General features: G+C 42.7%; 1 protein-coding gene across 2 annotated transcripts; it reads right to left on the reverse strand.

The window, feature by feature from the left end:
• Positions 1-7,188: 7,188 nt before the first annotated feature.
• On the reverse strand, positions 7,189-9,144 carry LOC147333505 (ladderlectin-like). 2 transcript variants are annotated; one of them, XM_086287277.1, is made up of 7 exons: positions 9,104-9,144; positions 8,935-9,012; positions 8,787-8,837; positions 8,443-8,552; positions 8,204-8,338; positions 7,813-7,924; positions 7,189-7,521 (listed from the first exon to the last, which is right to left on the reverse strand). In XM_086287277.1, the coding sequence occupies exons 2-7, from the start codon at positions 9,008-9,010 to the stop codon at positions 7,451-7,453; spliced, it is 555 nt and encodes a 184-aa protein (XP_086143403.1). In that variant the 5' UTR covers positions 9,011-9,012; positions 9,104-9,144; the 3' UTR covers positions 7,189-7,450. The 2 variants fall into 2 exon arrangements, with proteins under 2 accessions (XP_086143403.1, XP_086143404.1); XM_086287278.1 differs by having other exon boundaries at positions 7,190-7,521; positions 8,443-8,549.
• Positions 9,145-17,216: the final 8,072 nt, after the last annotated feature.

Raw genomic sequence — 17,216 nt, forward strand, 5'->3', positions numbered from 1 at the left:
AGTTAAACAGTCTGATGGCGTGTGGGACAAAGGAGTTTTTAAGTCTGTTAGTTCTTGTCTTGGGGAGAAGCAACCTGTCACTGAACAGACTCCTCTGGTTGTTAATGGCCGTGTGCAGAGGATGTCTGGCATTGTCCATAATGTCCAGCAGTTTCTTTAATGTCCTTTTCTCTGCCACTGTCACCAGAGTGTCCAGCTTCATGCCGACCACAGAGCTAGCCCTCCTGATCAGTTTCTCCAGCCTGGATGAGTCCTTCTTTGCTGTGCTGCTCCCCCAGCACACCACAGCATAGAAAAGGACTCCAGCAACCACCGACTGGTAAAACATCCTCAGGAGCTTCCTGCAGATGTTAAAAGACCTCAGCCTCCTGAGGAAGTACAGTCGGCTTTGGGCTTTTTTATACAGGTGCTCTGTGTTGCATGACCAGTCCAGTTTATTGTCCACCCACAGCCCGAGGTACTTGTACTTGTTGACCACCTCCACCTCCTCCCCCTCTATCTGAACCGGCAGTGGACCTTCTCTGGACCTCCCGAAGTCCACAACCAGTTCCTTAGTCTTTGAGGTGTTGAGTTGCAGGTGGTTTGTGTGACTCCATGCGACAAAGTTCCTCACCAGACTTCTGTACTCCTCTTCCTGATCATCCCAGATACACCCCATGATGGCCGTGTCGTCTGCAAACTTCTGAATGTGGCATAATTCAGAGTTGTAGCAGAAGTCAGAGGTGTACAGGGTGAAGAGAAGAGGGGACAGCACAGTTCCCTGTGGTGCTCCTGTGCTGCTGACCACTGTGTCAGACGTGATGTCCTTCAGCCTGACGTACTGTGGTCTGTCGGTGAGGTAGTCGGAGATCCAAGCCACCAGGCAGGGGTCCACCTCCATCCTGTTCAGTTTTTCCTGAAGCATACAGGGCCGGATGGTATTAAAGGCACTGGAAAAGTCAAGAAACAGGATCCTGACCGTGCCTTTTCCCCCATCCAGGTGTGAGTGGGCTCTGTGTAGGAGGTACAGGATGGCATCCTCCACTCCGACACCCGCCTTGTATGCAAACTGTAGTGGGTCCTGGGCATGTTGTACCTGTGGTCGGAGGAAGCTGAGGAAGAGCCGCTCTAGAGTCTTCATAAGATGTGACGTCAGTGCCACCGGTCGGAAGTCATTCAGCTCATTGGGCCGGTTCTTTTTGGGGACCGGGACGATGCAGGATGTCTTCCATAGGGCGGGCACTCTCCCCAGTCGCAGACTGAGATTGAAGACTCGTTGTAGCGGCTCCCCAAGTTCAGCAGCACACGCCTTAAGCATCCTAGGACACACCTTGTCTGGGCCTGCTGCCTTTCTGGGGCGAAGCTTCCTCAGTTGCCTCCTGACCTGATCCACTGTGACACTGGGAGGTGTTTGGGAAGAGGGGAGGGGGGGAGATGTCTTGCTGCTGAGAGAGGGATTGGAGGAGGGGGGTGTCATGGTGTCAGGAAGGGGAGGAAGCGAGGGAGGCAGGAGAGTGGGGAGAGGACTCTGTAGTGAAGGTGAGGGTGAGGGTGGGGGGGTTGTGGGCTGGTCAAACCTGTTGAAGAAGTTGTTGAGTTCGTTTGCCTTCTCCACAGTCCCCCCCACTGTGCTTTTCTTGGTGTTGTGGCCTGTGATGGTTTTCACACCATTCCAGACCTCCCTCATATTGTTCCTCTCCAACTTCTGCTCCACCTTCCTCCTGTAGGTGTCCTTTGCTTCCCTCAGGCAGCGTTTCACCTCCCGCTGTGCTGCTTTCATCTCCTCCTTCACTTTGCTCCTGAAAGCCTTCTTCTTCATGTTGAGGACAGCTTTGACTTCCTGTGTTACCCACGGTTTGTTATTAGGATAACACCGTACCGTCTTAGCAGGGGCGACCGTGTCCACACAAAAGTTGAGGTAGTCTGTAAGACAGTGTGTCGCCCCCTCTATGTCCTCACCATGTGGGCTCAGGAGCACATCCCAGTCTGTGGTGTCATAGCAGTCCCTCAGAGCATCCTCCTTTTCTGGGGTCCATCTCCGGATGGAGCGCGTTGTGACCGGCTGCCTTTGGACGAGGGGTGTGTATTGTGGCTGTAGGTAAACCAGGTTGTGGTCTGACTTCCCTAGTGGGGGGAGGGGGGTTGGCTCTGTATGCATCTCTCACATTAGCCTACAGTAGGTCAATTGTCCTGTTGCTCCGTGTGGGACAATTCACAAACTGGTGAAAAGCAGCCAGAGTAGAGTCCAGTGTGGCATGGTTAAAGTCTCCAGATATAATAATGAAAGCCTCGGGGTTTTGTGTCTGAAGTCTTGCTGTGACTGTGTGTATTTTCTCACAGGCAGCTGTTGCGTCGGCCCTCGGAGGGATGTAAACACACACACAGATCACATGACTGAACTCCCGAGGTAGATAATATGGCCGCAAGCTAACAGCTAGCAGCTCCAGGTCCGGACGGCATACCGAAACTTTAACGGAGACGTGTCCAGGGTTACAGTATCTGTTGTTAACGTAGACAATGAGTCCCCCACCTCTGCTTTTCCCGCTGGCCTGCGTGTCCCTATCGGCTCTCACGGATGTGAAACCGCATAGGTCTATGTTAGCCTGCGGCGTTAGCTCGGTTAGCCACGTCTCCGTGAAGATAAACAAGCTGCACGGTATAGTCTGTGGTTGTTCAGAGCGCACAGTTCATCAATTCTGTAACGAGTTCACGTTGCCCATGATCACTGTCGGGATTGATGGTTTGAATCGCCTCCGGTGATCCGCTCTCCTCGCTCCAGCTTTGCAGCCTCTGTAGCTCCTCTTTAGCTCGGCCGGGATGTTGTGTCGCATGCCGGTCTGTCCCTTTGTTCTTAGTGCCAGCAGCTCCGCTCTCGAATAGATGAAGGTACTGTGATACTGTGATACTGTCAAAGGAGGTAACACCTCGAATCCGATGAAACACCTGGCGACGCATAGCGTTTTTTTAAAAGCAGAGAAATGCGCCGTATTTGATAGCTTGCTGCGAGACCTCACACCGAGCGCATCTACTGCAGGTGGGTTGCCTGTTATCAGACCCGGAGTTAGCAACATCCCCCAAAAACCCGAAGAATAGAGTCCTGGCCCCTAGCCCTGCCAGTGTAGCAGAAATGATGAGGATGATGATGCAGCAGCAGCCGTTCTTCTCTGCGTGAGTAGCTTAATGTTGTTCGTGTGTAATTTACGTTGAGTAGGCTAACCACGTTATTACATTAATGCATGTAAGGTGAACTAGCAAACATCATCATAGCTACATGCAGCTGTCTTCTTGTTTGATGGCAGATACTCCCTTCACCCTGGCTAAAAAGGCTAAAATGACCAAAGAAAAAGTGGAAAACAGTTAATCATGAGAGGTTTTTGGACAAAGTTTGTGTTTTTTCCATTGTTTAAGCACTGCTTCCAGCCAAGAGTGATACCATATATGCCCCATAGCTGCAGAAAAGGCTAACATTGTTATCTTTTTACAAAAAACCAGCTGAACATGAGAGGTTTTTGGACCAATTTTGTGTTCTCTATTCTTTAAGCACCGGTTTGAGCACCGTTTAAGCAGGAACATTGTGTACTGTACCTGGACATGGTTGTGTAACACAATAACGGGAAAAGACAATATTAATTATTATTAATTAAAGAATATATTAATGGGCCAATAGGTTCGACTATAGAAGCACAGGGGTGTGTTTTAATGAGACACAGAGACAGGAATGTAACTCAAAAGAACAAACCGGCTTTAGTGAAATAAAGCACGAGTTTGACAACCACAGGTTAAAGGCGATTTACAATTGTAGAAAAGAACAACAAATGAAAGCAAAGTAAAACACATAAAAATAGTAACTTTTGATCTCAATGTTGGGACACCCTAGTAACCTGCCTCCTTAACTGTTATAGAAAGCAGATTACACAAATTCAGTGTTCATTCAGATGTCTGTGAAGGTTCTCAGTCATCCAGGTCATCGTAGTCAAAGGAGCTTGCAAAGAAAAGCGTCTGGATAATGATGACAAGGTGGGGCCAGGTTTCACAATGAATCACCCGAAACTCTGGCTGATTGGGACCCACACCCAGTTTCACACCTTGGCTCAGGTGATTAGAGGATCATCAGGGGGTCCTTTTGTCCCTCTGTGGGGGGATACTCCCACTAGGTTTATATCTGGGACTCTCCACCATTTGACCTTAGAACTGAAGAAGCTTCTCGGATGAGAGGTGAAACGTCTTCAAGCAACTTAAAGAAGTCCAGACGCTTTTCTTTGCAAGCTCCTTTGTTCATTCAGATGAAAATCTCACACACCTTTCACATGTGGAGAATGTTCTACACAACAGCTTATCATTTAAAGTCCCAAATAAAACATGTCCAAGGGGTAAAGTCCAAAAACTCCCAGGGTGTGAAAGAAAATAGGGGTGAGAGAATGTCAGTCAGTGGTGTTATAACCAGCTGTGTGTGAAAGTGTGAGTGATACAGTCCTACCACAACGCAAAGTGCAGCAGATCATCAAGAAAGAAGCGAATCTCAGTCTTTCAAAGTCCAGGTGGGAAGGCTCGCACCTCAGGAACAATCCAGTGTACAATAAACCTGACCTGTCAACAGACAGGGTCAGCAACTCAAATATTAATTATGCTGTTCTAGCTGTAATTCACAACTTAGAAGTTTGATGACGTCATATTTGACATAAATGACAAAAAATAAAACATCTGTCATACAAACTATGCATTAATGCAACGTATTGTAAAACACTTTTCCAAATAATATATGAAAACATTAAACCTTACAATCCAATTAAGTAAAGTTATTGCAAATGCGACAATTATAAATCAAAACAATTTAGATAAATTCAGTTACTCAACAATAAAGTGCAAAACAAACTAAAACTAACTGTATGTGTAGTATGTGCTCACTGATCTCAGCACATCGTGGCCGAACACAGTGTCTCTCAGTCAGAATCCGTATGGGGTTAGAACAATGCCACCTTAAAATGAAACTGAAAAACAATATTGTAACTGAAATAAATGTATTCTTGTATTGAAAGTTTAAAAAAAAATGATAGTGAAAAAACAATCAATTGAAACTACATTTTTTGTATCGCTTACAATTTGTTTTTCAGTTTCAATCTGCTGGCACTGTCCGGGGGCGCGCTTGAGCTACATCTGGTGAAGTTGTGGTAAAATGTTAATGTAACCCAGTGTTAATTTGGTGATCTGATATTGTGTGATATTCAGTATATATGTATATATCTGTATTGGGTGTTCGGTTATAAAATGTTCTTCAATGATTTTGAGGGTTTTTGTATTGCTATTGGTTTGCGGCTGCTTTACGACGGTCAACTGTGGTAGTACATCCTAGTGGGAGGGGCTACGAGCTCACATGGCTTGTAGCTGTGCCAGAGCAACACGTTCTCACTCCCAACTCGTCAAACGTGTGACGCATGGTCAGGCTCCCTCTGCTTCACTTATCGACGCGCAGGGTACCCCTCGCGTCGAGAACTGACGTGCAGGGTCCTCTCATTGAATACTATAGAGCTCCCTAAACGTTGCTTATTGACGACAAGAGATTGCCGTGGAAGAGCCTGTTGTCCGTATTTATATATTTCCGAAATCCCACTGTAGTGACGTGTACTGAACACAATATACAGGGTGGGCCATTTATATGGATACACTGTAATAACATGGGAATGGTTGGTGATATTAAAGTCCTGTTTATGGCACATTAGTATATGTGAGGGGGCAAACTCCTCAAGATGGGTGGTGACCATGGTAGCCGTTTAGAAGTCGGCCATCTTGGATACAACTTTTGTTTTTTCAATAGGAAGAGGGTCATGTGACACATCAAACTTATTGGTAATGTCACAAGAACAACAATGGTGTGCTTGGTTTCAATGTAGCTTTATTCTTTCATGAGTTATTTACAAGTTTCTCTTTGTTCACAGCCATTGACATGTCGAAGAGGTTAACGTTTCTCGCGGTTAGTATCATGGTTGCTAGGCCACCTGAACAGCACGCCTCTCACTTCCGCACTTCTCGTACTTATAGTACGCACCGTACGTAGTACGCGTAGTGCACGTACTTCAAGCATGCGACCCTGAATTGGGACACAGCCCTGGAATCGATTAGTCACTTCCGGAGTACTTCCGGTAAGGTCAAAAGGTCAAGGCTAGGGTCATCAATCAAACTCGCATTCTTGAGTGACACAAGCAGGGGTGGATATTGCTCTGTGGAAAAATTAAATAATTATAACTTAAGCTGTCAACTGACCATAGTTGGTTTTAGTACATAAATATTGGGCTGACTGTGTTTCTGCCCATATGGAAAAGAAATAGGAAAAACTTATAAAAGACCTGCATAAGATGTGGCCTGCTTCATATAGTGAATCATATCAGGCTTACATGATTTACTCATGAAAGTGGCCACTTTCTCATTACTTTCACATAAGTATCCAAAACATACATGTTTCATTTATATGATTTTTCTAGGCATCTTATATCTGTTTTCACTCTTGTGTGCTGTTCATACAAGTTTTTTTTCTTTAGCATTCTGCAGTGCATAGGCAGCGTGAGCTAGTGCATGAGGTTGAGAAATACTTTATTATATGTTTTTAAAAGTTTTAAATTGTGTAACAAAAAAATATACAAATACCAATTTAATAATTGTTTAAGTATTATTAAACAGCACAAGACACAATAGTAGGAATATGCTTGTTTGATATTTAGCAGAACAGTGTCCAAGATGTTTACTGATATACTTTCTTGCATTTGAAAATCACCGTTGGACTGAGTTTAACTGCATTAGAAGAAATGCTGATAGTTATTTTTTAGCCATACTTATAGTGTTTAAGTGTTCTACTATAAATCTCAAGTTCAAGGATGATAAAACATTAGCAAAATTTAAAATAGTAAGCTAACACAAAATTTATATATATTTTTATTTTGTTAGATTTCAAATCTTTTTCAGTGGATAAACCATTAGTATTGCTCACTCAGAAAAAATGAAGTCATCTGTAGTACTTTGTACTCACAATGATTAAGTCGTCCTAATTTAGTCATCAGGCGTTGTTAGTGTCTCTTTGTTTTCTAGGCAATGCGTTTGCATACGTTTTTTAAGCTCAGAGAACTAGTTAGATTTTACAGTGAGGATGTATGTGATATTTAAGAGCACACTGATAAGCATGAAGCATTTAAATGCACAGACCATTTTGATTCAATGCTTAAGATTTTAATGATGAAGAAGATGAGAAACAACAATTCATTCTGGGAAACAACGTTTTGCTAAAAGCATTCTTTCAAGTACACATGCAGTCTGCTCCTGTTAAAAGAGCAACTCCAGTTTATGTCACTTGTCGCTTCATTCCTTATGCAGCATTACAGTAAAAGAAAAGAAGTAAATCAAATCAGAACCAGATTCTTATTGTGATACATTAGAGGATTTGCTCTGTCGTCAGGTAGGCCACGCCTTCACGAGAGCCCAGGAATCAGCAGATGGCCCTGACACAAATAAATGGGTATTGGCTGTCACATCTCCCATCATTCCAACACTTGCTTCCTGTAAGTACACAAAATCAGCATGAACTGAAATCACAATCACATGGAGAAATGATCACTGATCTAAATATGTTGTTCTGTATAACAACAGCACCTGACACATACATGTGTTTAGTATTGCATCAAAACACTATGTAAATAATTAATATGATAGAAAAATGTACTGCTGACATTTTTTCACTCATCACTGTTTGTCACATTAAATGCATAAAGATTATTTGGGGGATTCTGGGTATTGTTTCCTTTTTTCTTTAACATTTATAGTGCTCTTACATTGTACTTTTAGGTTTACCTGAAGAATTCACCATTAAGCAATGCTCGTTTCCCCCAACGTTGTTAGGTTCTCCGTGACACCACTGCGTAAATGTGAAATAGGTTCCATCAATCCAAAACCAGTAATTCTCCTAGAAAACAGAAAAACGTAGGCAAGAATATGTTCACAAATAAGCTACAGTTCCAAGTTCTAAATGTGCATGTAGATACAATAATATGAAGAAGGAATTTTAAAGTCTTGAATAATCAGATCCCATCTTAAAGACCTCCATATCTACTGCAGGTGGGAACTAATCCCTGAGCCTGGTTCTGCCTCAGGTTTCTTCCTGTTAAAAATTGTTTTTCTTCCCCACTGTCACCACGTGCTTGCTAATGGGGGAGGGTCCTCTGAATAATGATAAGTGATATACCTGTTGACCATCTGAGCCACCAACCCATGTTAGTCCACTTTCACGAGAGGCACTAGATATGACGGCTCGAATGAACTGGTACTCGTCGTTGCTGTTTACAGATGCCAGGTTTGCATTCAAGGACTGGCAGATTCGCTACAATGGAAATCAACAGACTGAGTTTATAGAAATGACAACGTAAACAGAAAGAGTTAAGATTGCACAAAGGATAAATGATAAATTCACATCACTGCTTTTACCTGCGCCTGAGCCCAAGTCATTTGACGGTTATCATAGAGAAAGCATCGATTCCCATACTGAGTCCAGCCGCTTGGACAAGATGCTGCTCTCTTCTCAACATGATGTTCTGCTGAAGACAATCAAAGAATATTGAGCTACTTTACTGTGTCGGAAAAAGTTTTTAAAATATAAATTCATGAAAAATGTGTTTTTATCTGAGTGTTAAAGATGAACTTTTTTAAGCTATAAATGTACTTGTCCATCACACATGAAAACAAATTTATGAAAGCTGACGTAGGAAAGCTGATGTACTGATGATAAAAATGTGATTAGTTTTGGTTTCAAACCTGAAAAGTCCACTGACCTGCTGAAATTAATGCCTCTGTCCCATTACTGGCCACATCATCTGGAAGTGCTAGACAACAGCAAATGTTGATTTTCATTATAATTTTCAGTTTAATATATTCATGCATAAGATGTATAGATGATGCTCAGTATACTGGAATACTCACCAGCAGCAGTGCCCAGAGCCACCATTGCGCAGAGAAGTGTAGACACAGTCAGCAGCTTCATGGTGATGTTTAGCATCTCTGTACAAATCAGAAAATTCAAAGTAGGTCGTTTATAAAAGAAAAGATAGACAATAATCTGACACTTCCCAGCAAGCATTTGATATAATACCTTATCTTCCCTGTTATCAGTGTCAGCTTGTAACTTCAGCCTTCAAGTGTGCAGGTGCTGAACCGAACACCAGCACTTATATACTGTTTCTGTACCTTCACTCAAAACCAAGAACAAACAGACTAAAATACACTGTTATTTATTTTAGCTCCATGCTTGCTGGCATTTCGCTTTATAACAATGGTTTTTACCTCCACCCAGATAAAATGTCACTGCTGTTTAATTTGTCATATTGACTGATGGTCAACACAGAGATACATAATCTCATCTTTGTGTCACACTGTTGTTTGCATGGTGAAGGTAGCTGTCTTTTACTCATCATTATCCACACTAGATGAAATAAAACATGCCAACAGTGTGTTCCTTTGTTCTTCCCAGTAATGACTGGGGGCACCCCTGAAATTGAGGAGCAACCTGAACAGTGATTTGGTGAACAGCCAATTGGAAAATGAGACAGAAAAGGACAGTTTAGAATGACTTCCATGTAAAATAAAAGTCATTAGATGATCTATTAGTACACCAACTATATACATTTCAAGTGTGCAAAGAAAGAAAAGAAAAGGAAATAAAATGGTCTCTCAAACCTTTTTGTAGAAGAACACAAAACCCAAGTCCTAACTCAAGCATGGAGCTTTAACAGCAGCCCAGAGGACTCGGCTGAAAACTGCTTGGAAACCAAAAACCTCTGTAAAACAGCGACAGAAGCATCTTTGTGCGTCTGCGGTTCATTAAGTACCTCCAGATTATGGCAAATGTCATCTTGATGATTTTCAAACTCAATATTGCCAAATAAAAAACCAAAAGGATATGGTTCAGTTGGACAACACACACACTTTCAGATTACCAGTCAGTGACATGCAGTAAACGGTGTGGGCTACAGTGTTGAAGACACAGCCAGTGTGCATGATGCAGGCTCTCAGGTGAGCTATTAAAATGTTAGCTTCTTATAGTTAGTAAAGCACAAGCTTTTGAAATAAGTGTTTCCTAGCTTTAGTGGTCTTTTGTGCTACTGAGCCACGTGTTTTCATTTAGTAGTCTTAGGCTACGTTCACACTGCAGGCGAAAGCCCATCAAATCCAACTTTTCTGACCCTCTGCGACCCATCTATCCCATCATGGTGTGACGCAGTGAAGCTGTCACTAATGCACTAGTGCAGCCTGCCTCACTTTCCCTGTTGCAGTAATGTTGAACCAAGTCAGCGCACTTTGCTGAGCTGCACCTGTGCAGATGCAGATGCAGCTGCAGTGTAATGATGCACTCAGGGAGAGCCACTGACTGGCCCACACAGTTTATTAGCTGCACTCCTGCAGCAGCGCCCAGCTCGTCTACATGCGGCTCCAACCTTGTGTTTGCTCTCATTTATTTTTCTGGGTTTCTGGCAGCATGTTCATATTTCTAACTTGTGTAATTTTGACAGGATATATTTTTATGGAGAGCAAAATATTTAAAGTTTATTTTTTGAAGTTTATTTAATAATATTCCTGTCTTTTTTTAATTCATATATATGTTTAAACACATTGTTTTAGTGTTCAATAAATGTTTATCTTGTGTGGCCCGAGACCTAAAGTGTGCCTTGACCTTTGGCCCCCTGTGCGATTGAGTTTGACACCCCTGACCCAGCACAACTGTTGGAACAATACAAGTAAGAATACAAGGCTTTAACTATGTCCTTATTGCAGCATTAATGAGCACAATAAAGCCAGCCTACTGATAAACATAAAGGCTGGTGAACAGATGATTTGTTTTTTTGTGAGACATAGAAAAGTTCTGGCTTCAGCGAACATGATTCAAGGTGAAAGGCGAAGACGTGGGTCAGGCAGCCAGGAGGAGCGGTGTGCCCAGAACCACACGAGGACCACAGAAGAGTGGCTCGTGTTCTTGGGTAAGCCACCCCTGCTGATACACGTGTCCTTCAACATGCAAAGTGCTGCTCGTTGCTACATATAACAATTCTGGTGTGTTTGGTCCATTTCTTGGTCTTGGCTGCCCAGCTTGGCCTTACCTTGGCCTCAGAAACATTTCACGTCAGAGAGTACACGCCTGTCACATGTACGCCTTTTACTAACACTCAACAACAGCCTTCAGTAATTCTATATACCTGAAGCTCTCACATGTACACAAGGCTAGTAGGTCATCCTGAGTTCATCAATATATGTTCGTTTCATCTGTGTGTGTCTGTGGGAGGTTGTCTGTGTGTCGCACAGAGGCTGAAAGGACTTCATCCCAATAATGTGTTTGTTGACTGTTATTTCTAAAAGCTCTTTGTTTCTCTCACCTCATCCCCACCTGTGAAAAGATGACTGAATTTCCCAGAGTTCGTTCTGTTGGAGGTTTATTTCCTTCTGTTGCTGCTCAGAGATCATCAGAATCTATAAAGGCCTAAACTAACAAGCTTTTCCACTGGGACATTATTTTCAACAGACCTGAACAGAGTATAAGAGGACAAGAGAACATGAGTGTTTGTATTCTACAAATAGAAGTGAAGCTCACACTGCAAACAAAGTTGTATAGAAAGATTTTCCATGTGGAAAATTATTGCTATTATTGCCAAATAGTATTTCTTGTCTGGAGAACAGGACTCGCTGAAACATTATCCAGAGCTTTTGCTGACACGACATGTTCCAAGTCAAAGTCAGCTTTGTTGTCAGAAACCATGTGTGCAGATAATACACAGGAACTGGAAACTACAGCCTGAGTGTTGCACTAGAACAACGTAAAAACAACATGAAAGATAAAAAGATTCTGAGTTTGAACGTTTGAAAAGAAATGAACTGTGGATTCATTTTAATTGTGAGAGAGCATAGCAACCAGAGATTCTGAAAGAAAAACACATTAGCAGGATTATGAATTGATTTACATGCCATATATATATACGAAGGGGATAAATAGAATAAATAGGAATAAAAATAAAATACAAGTGAATTGCACATTTCAAGTATTGAGTCTATTGCACTGTTGACTATTTACAAAAGTATTACACAGTGAGGTGAAGAGGCACTACAGCTTAGTTGTTCCCCCCTCCTTTGTCCTCCTGTCTCCCCTCCCTCTCCCCTCCAGAGAGGAGTTAAACAGTTTGATGGCGTGTGGGACAAAGGAGTTTTTAAGTCTGTTAGTTCTTGTCTTTGGGAGAAGCAACCTGTCACTGAACAGACTCTTCTGGTTGTTAATGGCCGTGTGCAGAGGATGCCCAGCATTGTCCATAATGTCCAGCAGTTTCTTTAATGTCCTTTTCTCTGCCACTGTCACCAGAGTGTCCAGCTTCATGCCGACCACAGAGCTAGCCCTCCTGATCAGTTTCTCCAGCCTGGATGAGTCCTTCTTTGCTGTGCTGCTCCCCCAGCACACCACAGCATAGAAAAGTACTCCAGCAACCACCGACTGGTAAAACATCCTCAGGAGCTTGTGCCATTAATGAGGCGTGTTGTATAAAGTGGTGTGAGTGCTCAGGCAGAGTGTAAACAAGCCGAGTAAGAAATACTCCACAAAATGACTACTACATAATTCATTCTAAAGTTCAGAAGCTATATCTGAATTCTGCACTTATATTCTAATCTCTCTGCCTTATTTAAACATCCACGTTTTCAAAAATCTGTGGTAACCTCAATTGTTTTAATAATACATGTCGATTAGCTCTCCATTGTGTAGCCCCTTAAAATACAGCTTATTTCAAACCGTCAATCCTTCCTCTTGGATGCAGGATTATATTCTGTAGGAAAGCTGAACAGATGTGGAAAAAGACCTTATTAACCTTGTTCAACTGACTAAACGCTGCAAGAACATCTTACTTTACTGGCTTGATTAGCAGTGATAAGCACTATACGCACATCTCTGACTGCTTTGTCAAGGAGGGAGTGACAAAGCCGTCCTTCGGTGTAACCCGACCTCAGAAAAGAATCTCCACAGATATTTGCGTACTCATACTCAAGCTTGATATATTACTCACTGTCTCGTGAAGGTCTGATGATCAGTGTGTCAACGTTTGAAAATTCTCTCCCAAGTTGTGCATTAAGGTGAGCCTGACTCTGTCTGGCTGGTACTCCTCAGATAATATCTGATGTTTAGATCATTTATGATGTTTGTGCTTAAATGGTTTTATTTCATATAAAAACCTACAGTTACAAGCAAAATAGAGTAGAAAGCATTCTGTTAGTTCAGGCTTATTAAAAGCAGAAGAAAATCCAAATCTCTGGTGTAATGCACACACTGCTTCAGTCCTTAAGCTGCAGAACAAAGGAGAGAATAAAAATGCAGACAAGTAGCGTCTGAGCCGATCACGTTCATCTGTAGTTCAGACATGTGGATTACAAACTGAGTTACAGGTGAACTGTTAGCTTGTTTCAGTGCTGGGATGATCACAGATTATGATAACGACAGATGGAGATTAGCATCATTCATATAAGAACAGGATCCAGATTTCCTCGCACACAGTGAGAGCGACGGTGATCATGACAATCAAAACAAAAGTAGTTGATCAAAGACACGAAGAGAAGAAGAGCTTCATCTGTCAGTGTCTCACACACAGCAATGACTTCTGAACATTGATTTATGTGTCATTAGAAGTGACCGAGATGCAGGAGATAAACACAACTACAGCACAGAATGATTCTTTTCAATTTTTAATTCGGTTTTATCGCCACTTCACATAATAATACATGATTTACTCTGTGTGCTGGGATATGAGAACGTTTTCAAAGCCACCGTATCAGTTAAAGAACCACCTCTACATCTGCTACCAACTCCTATTGAACAAACACAGCTCAAGGTCATCACATTAACTAACAGCTGAGTACTCTGCTGTGTGACTGAAACGTCTCGTTTTATTTCCAGTCTTCATTTCTGTTGCTTTATCCCACAAGTAGTCAGTAGGTATGCAGATTTTATTCCTCAGACTAACTGTGACAGTTCAGTGTAAACTGTTCTTTCAACATCAGGTTTAAACTTCAAAGAGAGACCATCAGTTAAAGAGGAGATTCAGATTAGAGACCTCTGCTGCCACCTTCTGATGAAGACGCTTTGTTCTCCACACAGAAGTAAAGCTGTGGCTGTGGCTCAGTTCTTCCAGGTGATAAAGTATTTTCCATTTCTGTAGTTGGTACGTCGATATACTGAAGTAAATATTAATAATTCATTTTGGGGTTGTGTCATATTTATTATCTGGGAATCTGCTACATTAAACATGGCCAAATATTCAAAGTATGTGTGTGTGTGTGTGTGTGTGTGTGTGTGTGCGCGTGTGTGTGTGCGTGTGCGTGTGTGTGTGTGTGTGTGTGTGTGTGCGTGTGTGTGTGTGTGTGTGTGTGTGTGTGTGTGTGTGTGTGTGCAACCCACCCACCAAATTCAACACTGTGGACCTCCAGCCATCCTTTTAAAGCTCTTGTCCACTCCTTTCTCATTCAGTGTGACTGCTTTTGCGAGGCTGGTCTTAAAGGGTCTCTTGTGTCTGAGGAGAGGATGGTTACTTCCCAAACATTAATGCAACAACAGCACTGCACTTGAGTTTTTTTCTGGATGGATCAGAAGATTTGGATTTGCTCCCTTTGCCTTCATGTGAGCAAAGCTCCGTTAAATCTATTCTGAAGTTAGTCTCGTGATTTTTAAACATGGACTCATCAGGATTTGTTCAGTGCTGTAAGTGTGTCAGTCTGGTATTTGAATAGTTTTTGTGTGTCCTGTTGTTTGAATACTTATTTCAAAATCTGATATGGTCCAGAGCCTGCTGAGGTGATGTTCACTGTGAGAGGATGTGGAAGCGTTCTTAGTGGGAAAAGCACAACCAGAGGTGCTGAAGCTCTTCAGATCAAACTGACATTATTGTTGTTTCATCATGACTGGCTCCAGCTGAATTGCTGTTGGCTGTTCTTTGTCAGTCTGCGACTGACCTTTGACAACGTTTCTGTATTTTTCAAATGTAGAATTGAGCGTCTGTGGAGGGAGGTTTGGACAGGTGTGACACATTTACTATGATGTACTCACAGCTTGGAGGAAGATGGATTTCTCATCATCTCAGATACTCTTCATCTCTTCTGTGCCCAGCACTCCTTCCTCCCAAGTCTCAAGATGGATTTGTTCTCTGTTGTCTGTCATGATACCCACCCAGGTGTTTTGGAGTCTCCACTGAAGGATGAAGATGTCGAATCTCAATGCCTTGACATTGATCCCCTTGTGCCTTCATCTAGTTTTAGAAGAGACATTTCCTGGACCGCACTCTCACGTGCTCTGTACCTACATCACCATCTCTGAGAGTCGCAGCTTGGCCCGTCACAGGGTGAAGTTATAAGAACGTCTTATTTTACCAAGTCCTCTCTCAGGTTCATAAATCATTGATGGCATTGAGATAGTTTTTTAAATAATCTCTTCTTCTGTAATATAAGAACCTCTCCTGCTTTTAATGGTACTTTTCATTACTTCCTGGTGCATTCTCGTCCCAAACAGATGCTGACGAGTTGACACAGTCACATGGAAGAGGGAGAGAAATCTGACAAAACTAATGATTTCAGTGAACCTCATGTCTAACAATGACAGATGTATAAAATAAATAAAGATGAAAGTAACACGTCCTCTTTAGTTTTCTGTGTTACTAATACTCCACTGATCAGATGTCTGAAGCTTCTCCTCTGGCAGGACAGGAGTGAGGCCTGGTCCTGTGAGCCGCTGTGAGGATGTACTCGGGGAAAGGTCACCGACCTCAGGCTCTTCACCTTTTTAAAGACAAAGCAGTCATTTAGATAGAAGATTGGACAGTGTTCACCTGCACAAAGAGAAATTAAATGAAATGTAATTACTGACCAACACTCACAGTGTTTTCTACAGCTGTGGCCAAACATTTAGAGAACAACAAGTGTTGCTCTTCACACACTTTTAGATCTTTTTGTCAGATGTTTTCTGAAGGATAGAAACTTCTATGTTTCTACAGCATGTGATTGATTATATTTGCTCAGCTCTGAGTTCTAATTGTAGCTGATGAGAAATGACTGAACCATCCTAGTGACAGTTCTGGATCTTAGACTGTAGGATCCACAGGAAGTTTCTAAAGATGATGACCCCGAGCGTGTTTCTGCTGTACTGATGGATCTCCACGGAGCGTCCTGACTCTGTGTCACATGTTAGCTTCATGTGGGTCAAAGGTCAAAGCTGCTGACTGTCAGGAAGCTTCAGAGAAGATCAGACAAAAACGAAACACAGAGCTGAAGATGAAGCAGATCTACATGTGACTGTTGATGGTTTCAGATGTGGATCTCTGTGCTGTCCACACACAGATGCAGGCTAATATATACAAATAGAACAAGATAAGATACAAATACTATGAATAAATGAGTGGAGACTAAATGTAAGTGTGAGGTAGATGTATGTGCAAAGGAGCTATGAGCTTGATATGAAAGATGACCTGATGTGCAAACATTACTGTTAAAACAGGTCAGCTGTCCAAGAGTCTGACAGCAGTGGGAAGAAGGAGTTGTTGAGTCTGGATGTTCTGGATTTTGAACTTCTGAACCTTCGTTCTGAGGGTAGAAGTGTGAACAGCCGTGTTGGGGGGATGTGGGGTCTTTGAGGATGGAGGCAGCTCTCCTCTGGACTCTGCGATGGTGGATGCAGAGGGCAGCGGGGTCCTGATCATCTTCTCTGCAGGCGTTTGGTCCATAGCAGTAGTGCTGCCGTACCATGCAGTGATGCAGCTGGTCAGTGTGCTCTCCACAGTGCAGCTGTAGAAGCTGCTGAGGATCTTGGGAATGAGTTTGTGAGGGATGACTGTATTGAAGGCGGAGCTATAATCAACAAAAAGCACCCTGAGGTCTTTGTTTTCCAGGTGGGAGAGGGAGTAGTGAGGGGCAGCAGCGATGGCGTCTGACGTGGACCTATTGGGCCGGTAGGCAGACTGCAGGGGGTCCAGAGTGTCTGGGATGTTGCTCTGGATGTAGGCCAGCACCACTCTCTCAAAGCACTTTGCAATGATGGGAGTCAGTGCGACTGGTCTGCAGGCGTTTAGTGGCTGGGCTTTTCTTGGGGAGGGGCATGATGGTTGTGGTCTTGAAGCATGTGGGGATAGTGCTCTGTGTGGGAGTCAAATTGTTAAATGTTGTCATTGTGTTACTTAAATTTGTAAGTCTTGGTTCAA

The sequence above is a fragment of the Aulonocara sp. 'chitande type north' Nkhata Bay genome, linkage group LG3 (assembly GCF_057382095.1).
Source record: "Aulonocara sp. 'chitande type north' Nkhata Bay isolate Kocher_YH1m ecotype deep benthic linkage group LG3, A_spYH_male_GT1.1, whole genome shotgun sequence".
Taxonomy (NCBI): Eukaryota; Metazoa; Chordata; class Actinopteri; order Cichliformes; family Cichlidae; genus Aulonocara; species Aulonocara sp. 'chitande type north' Nkhata Bay.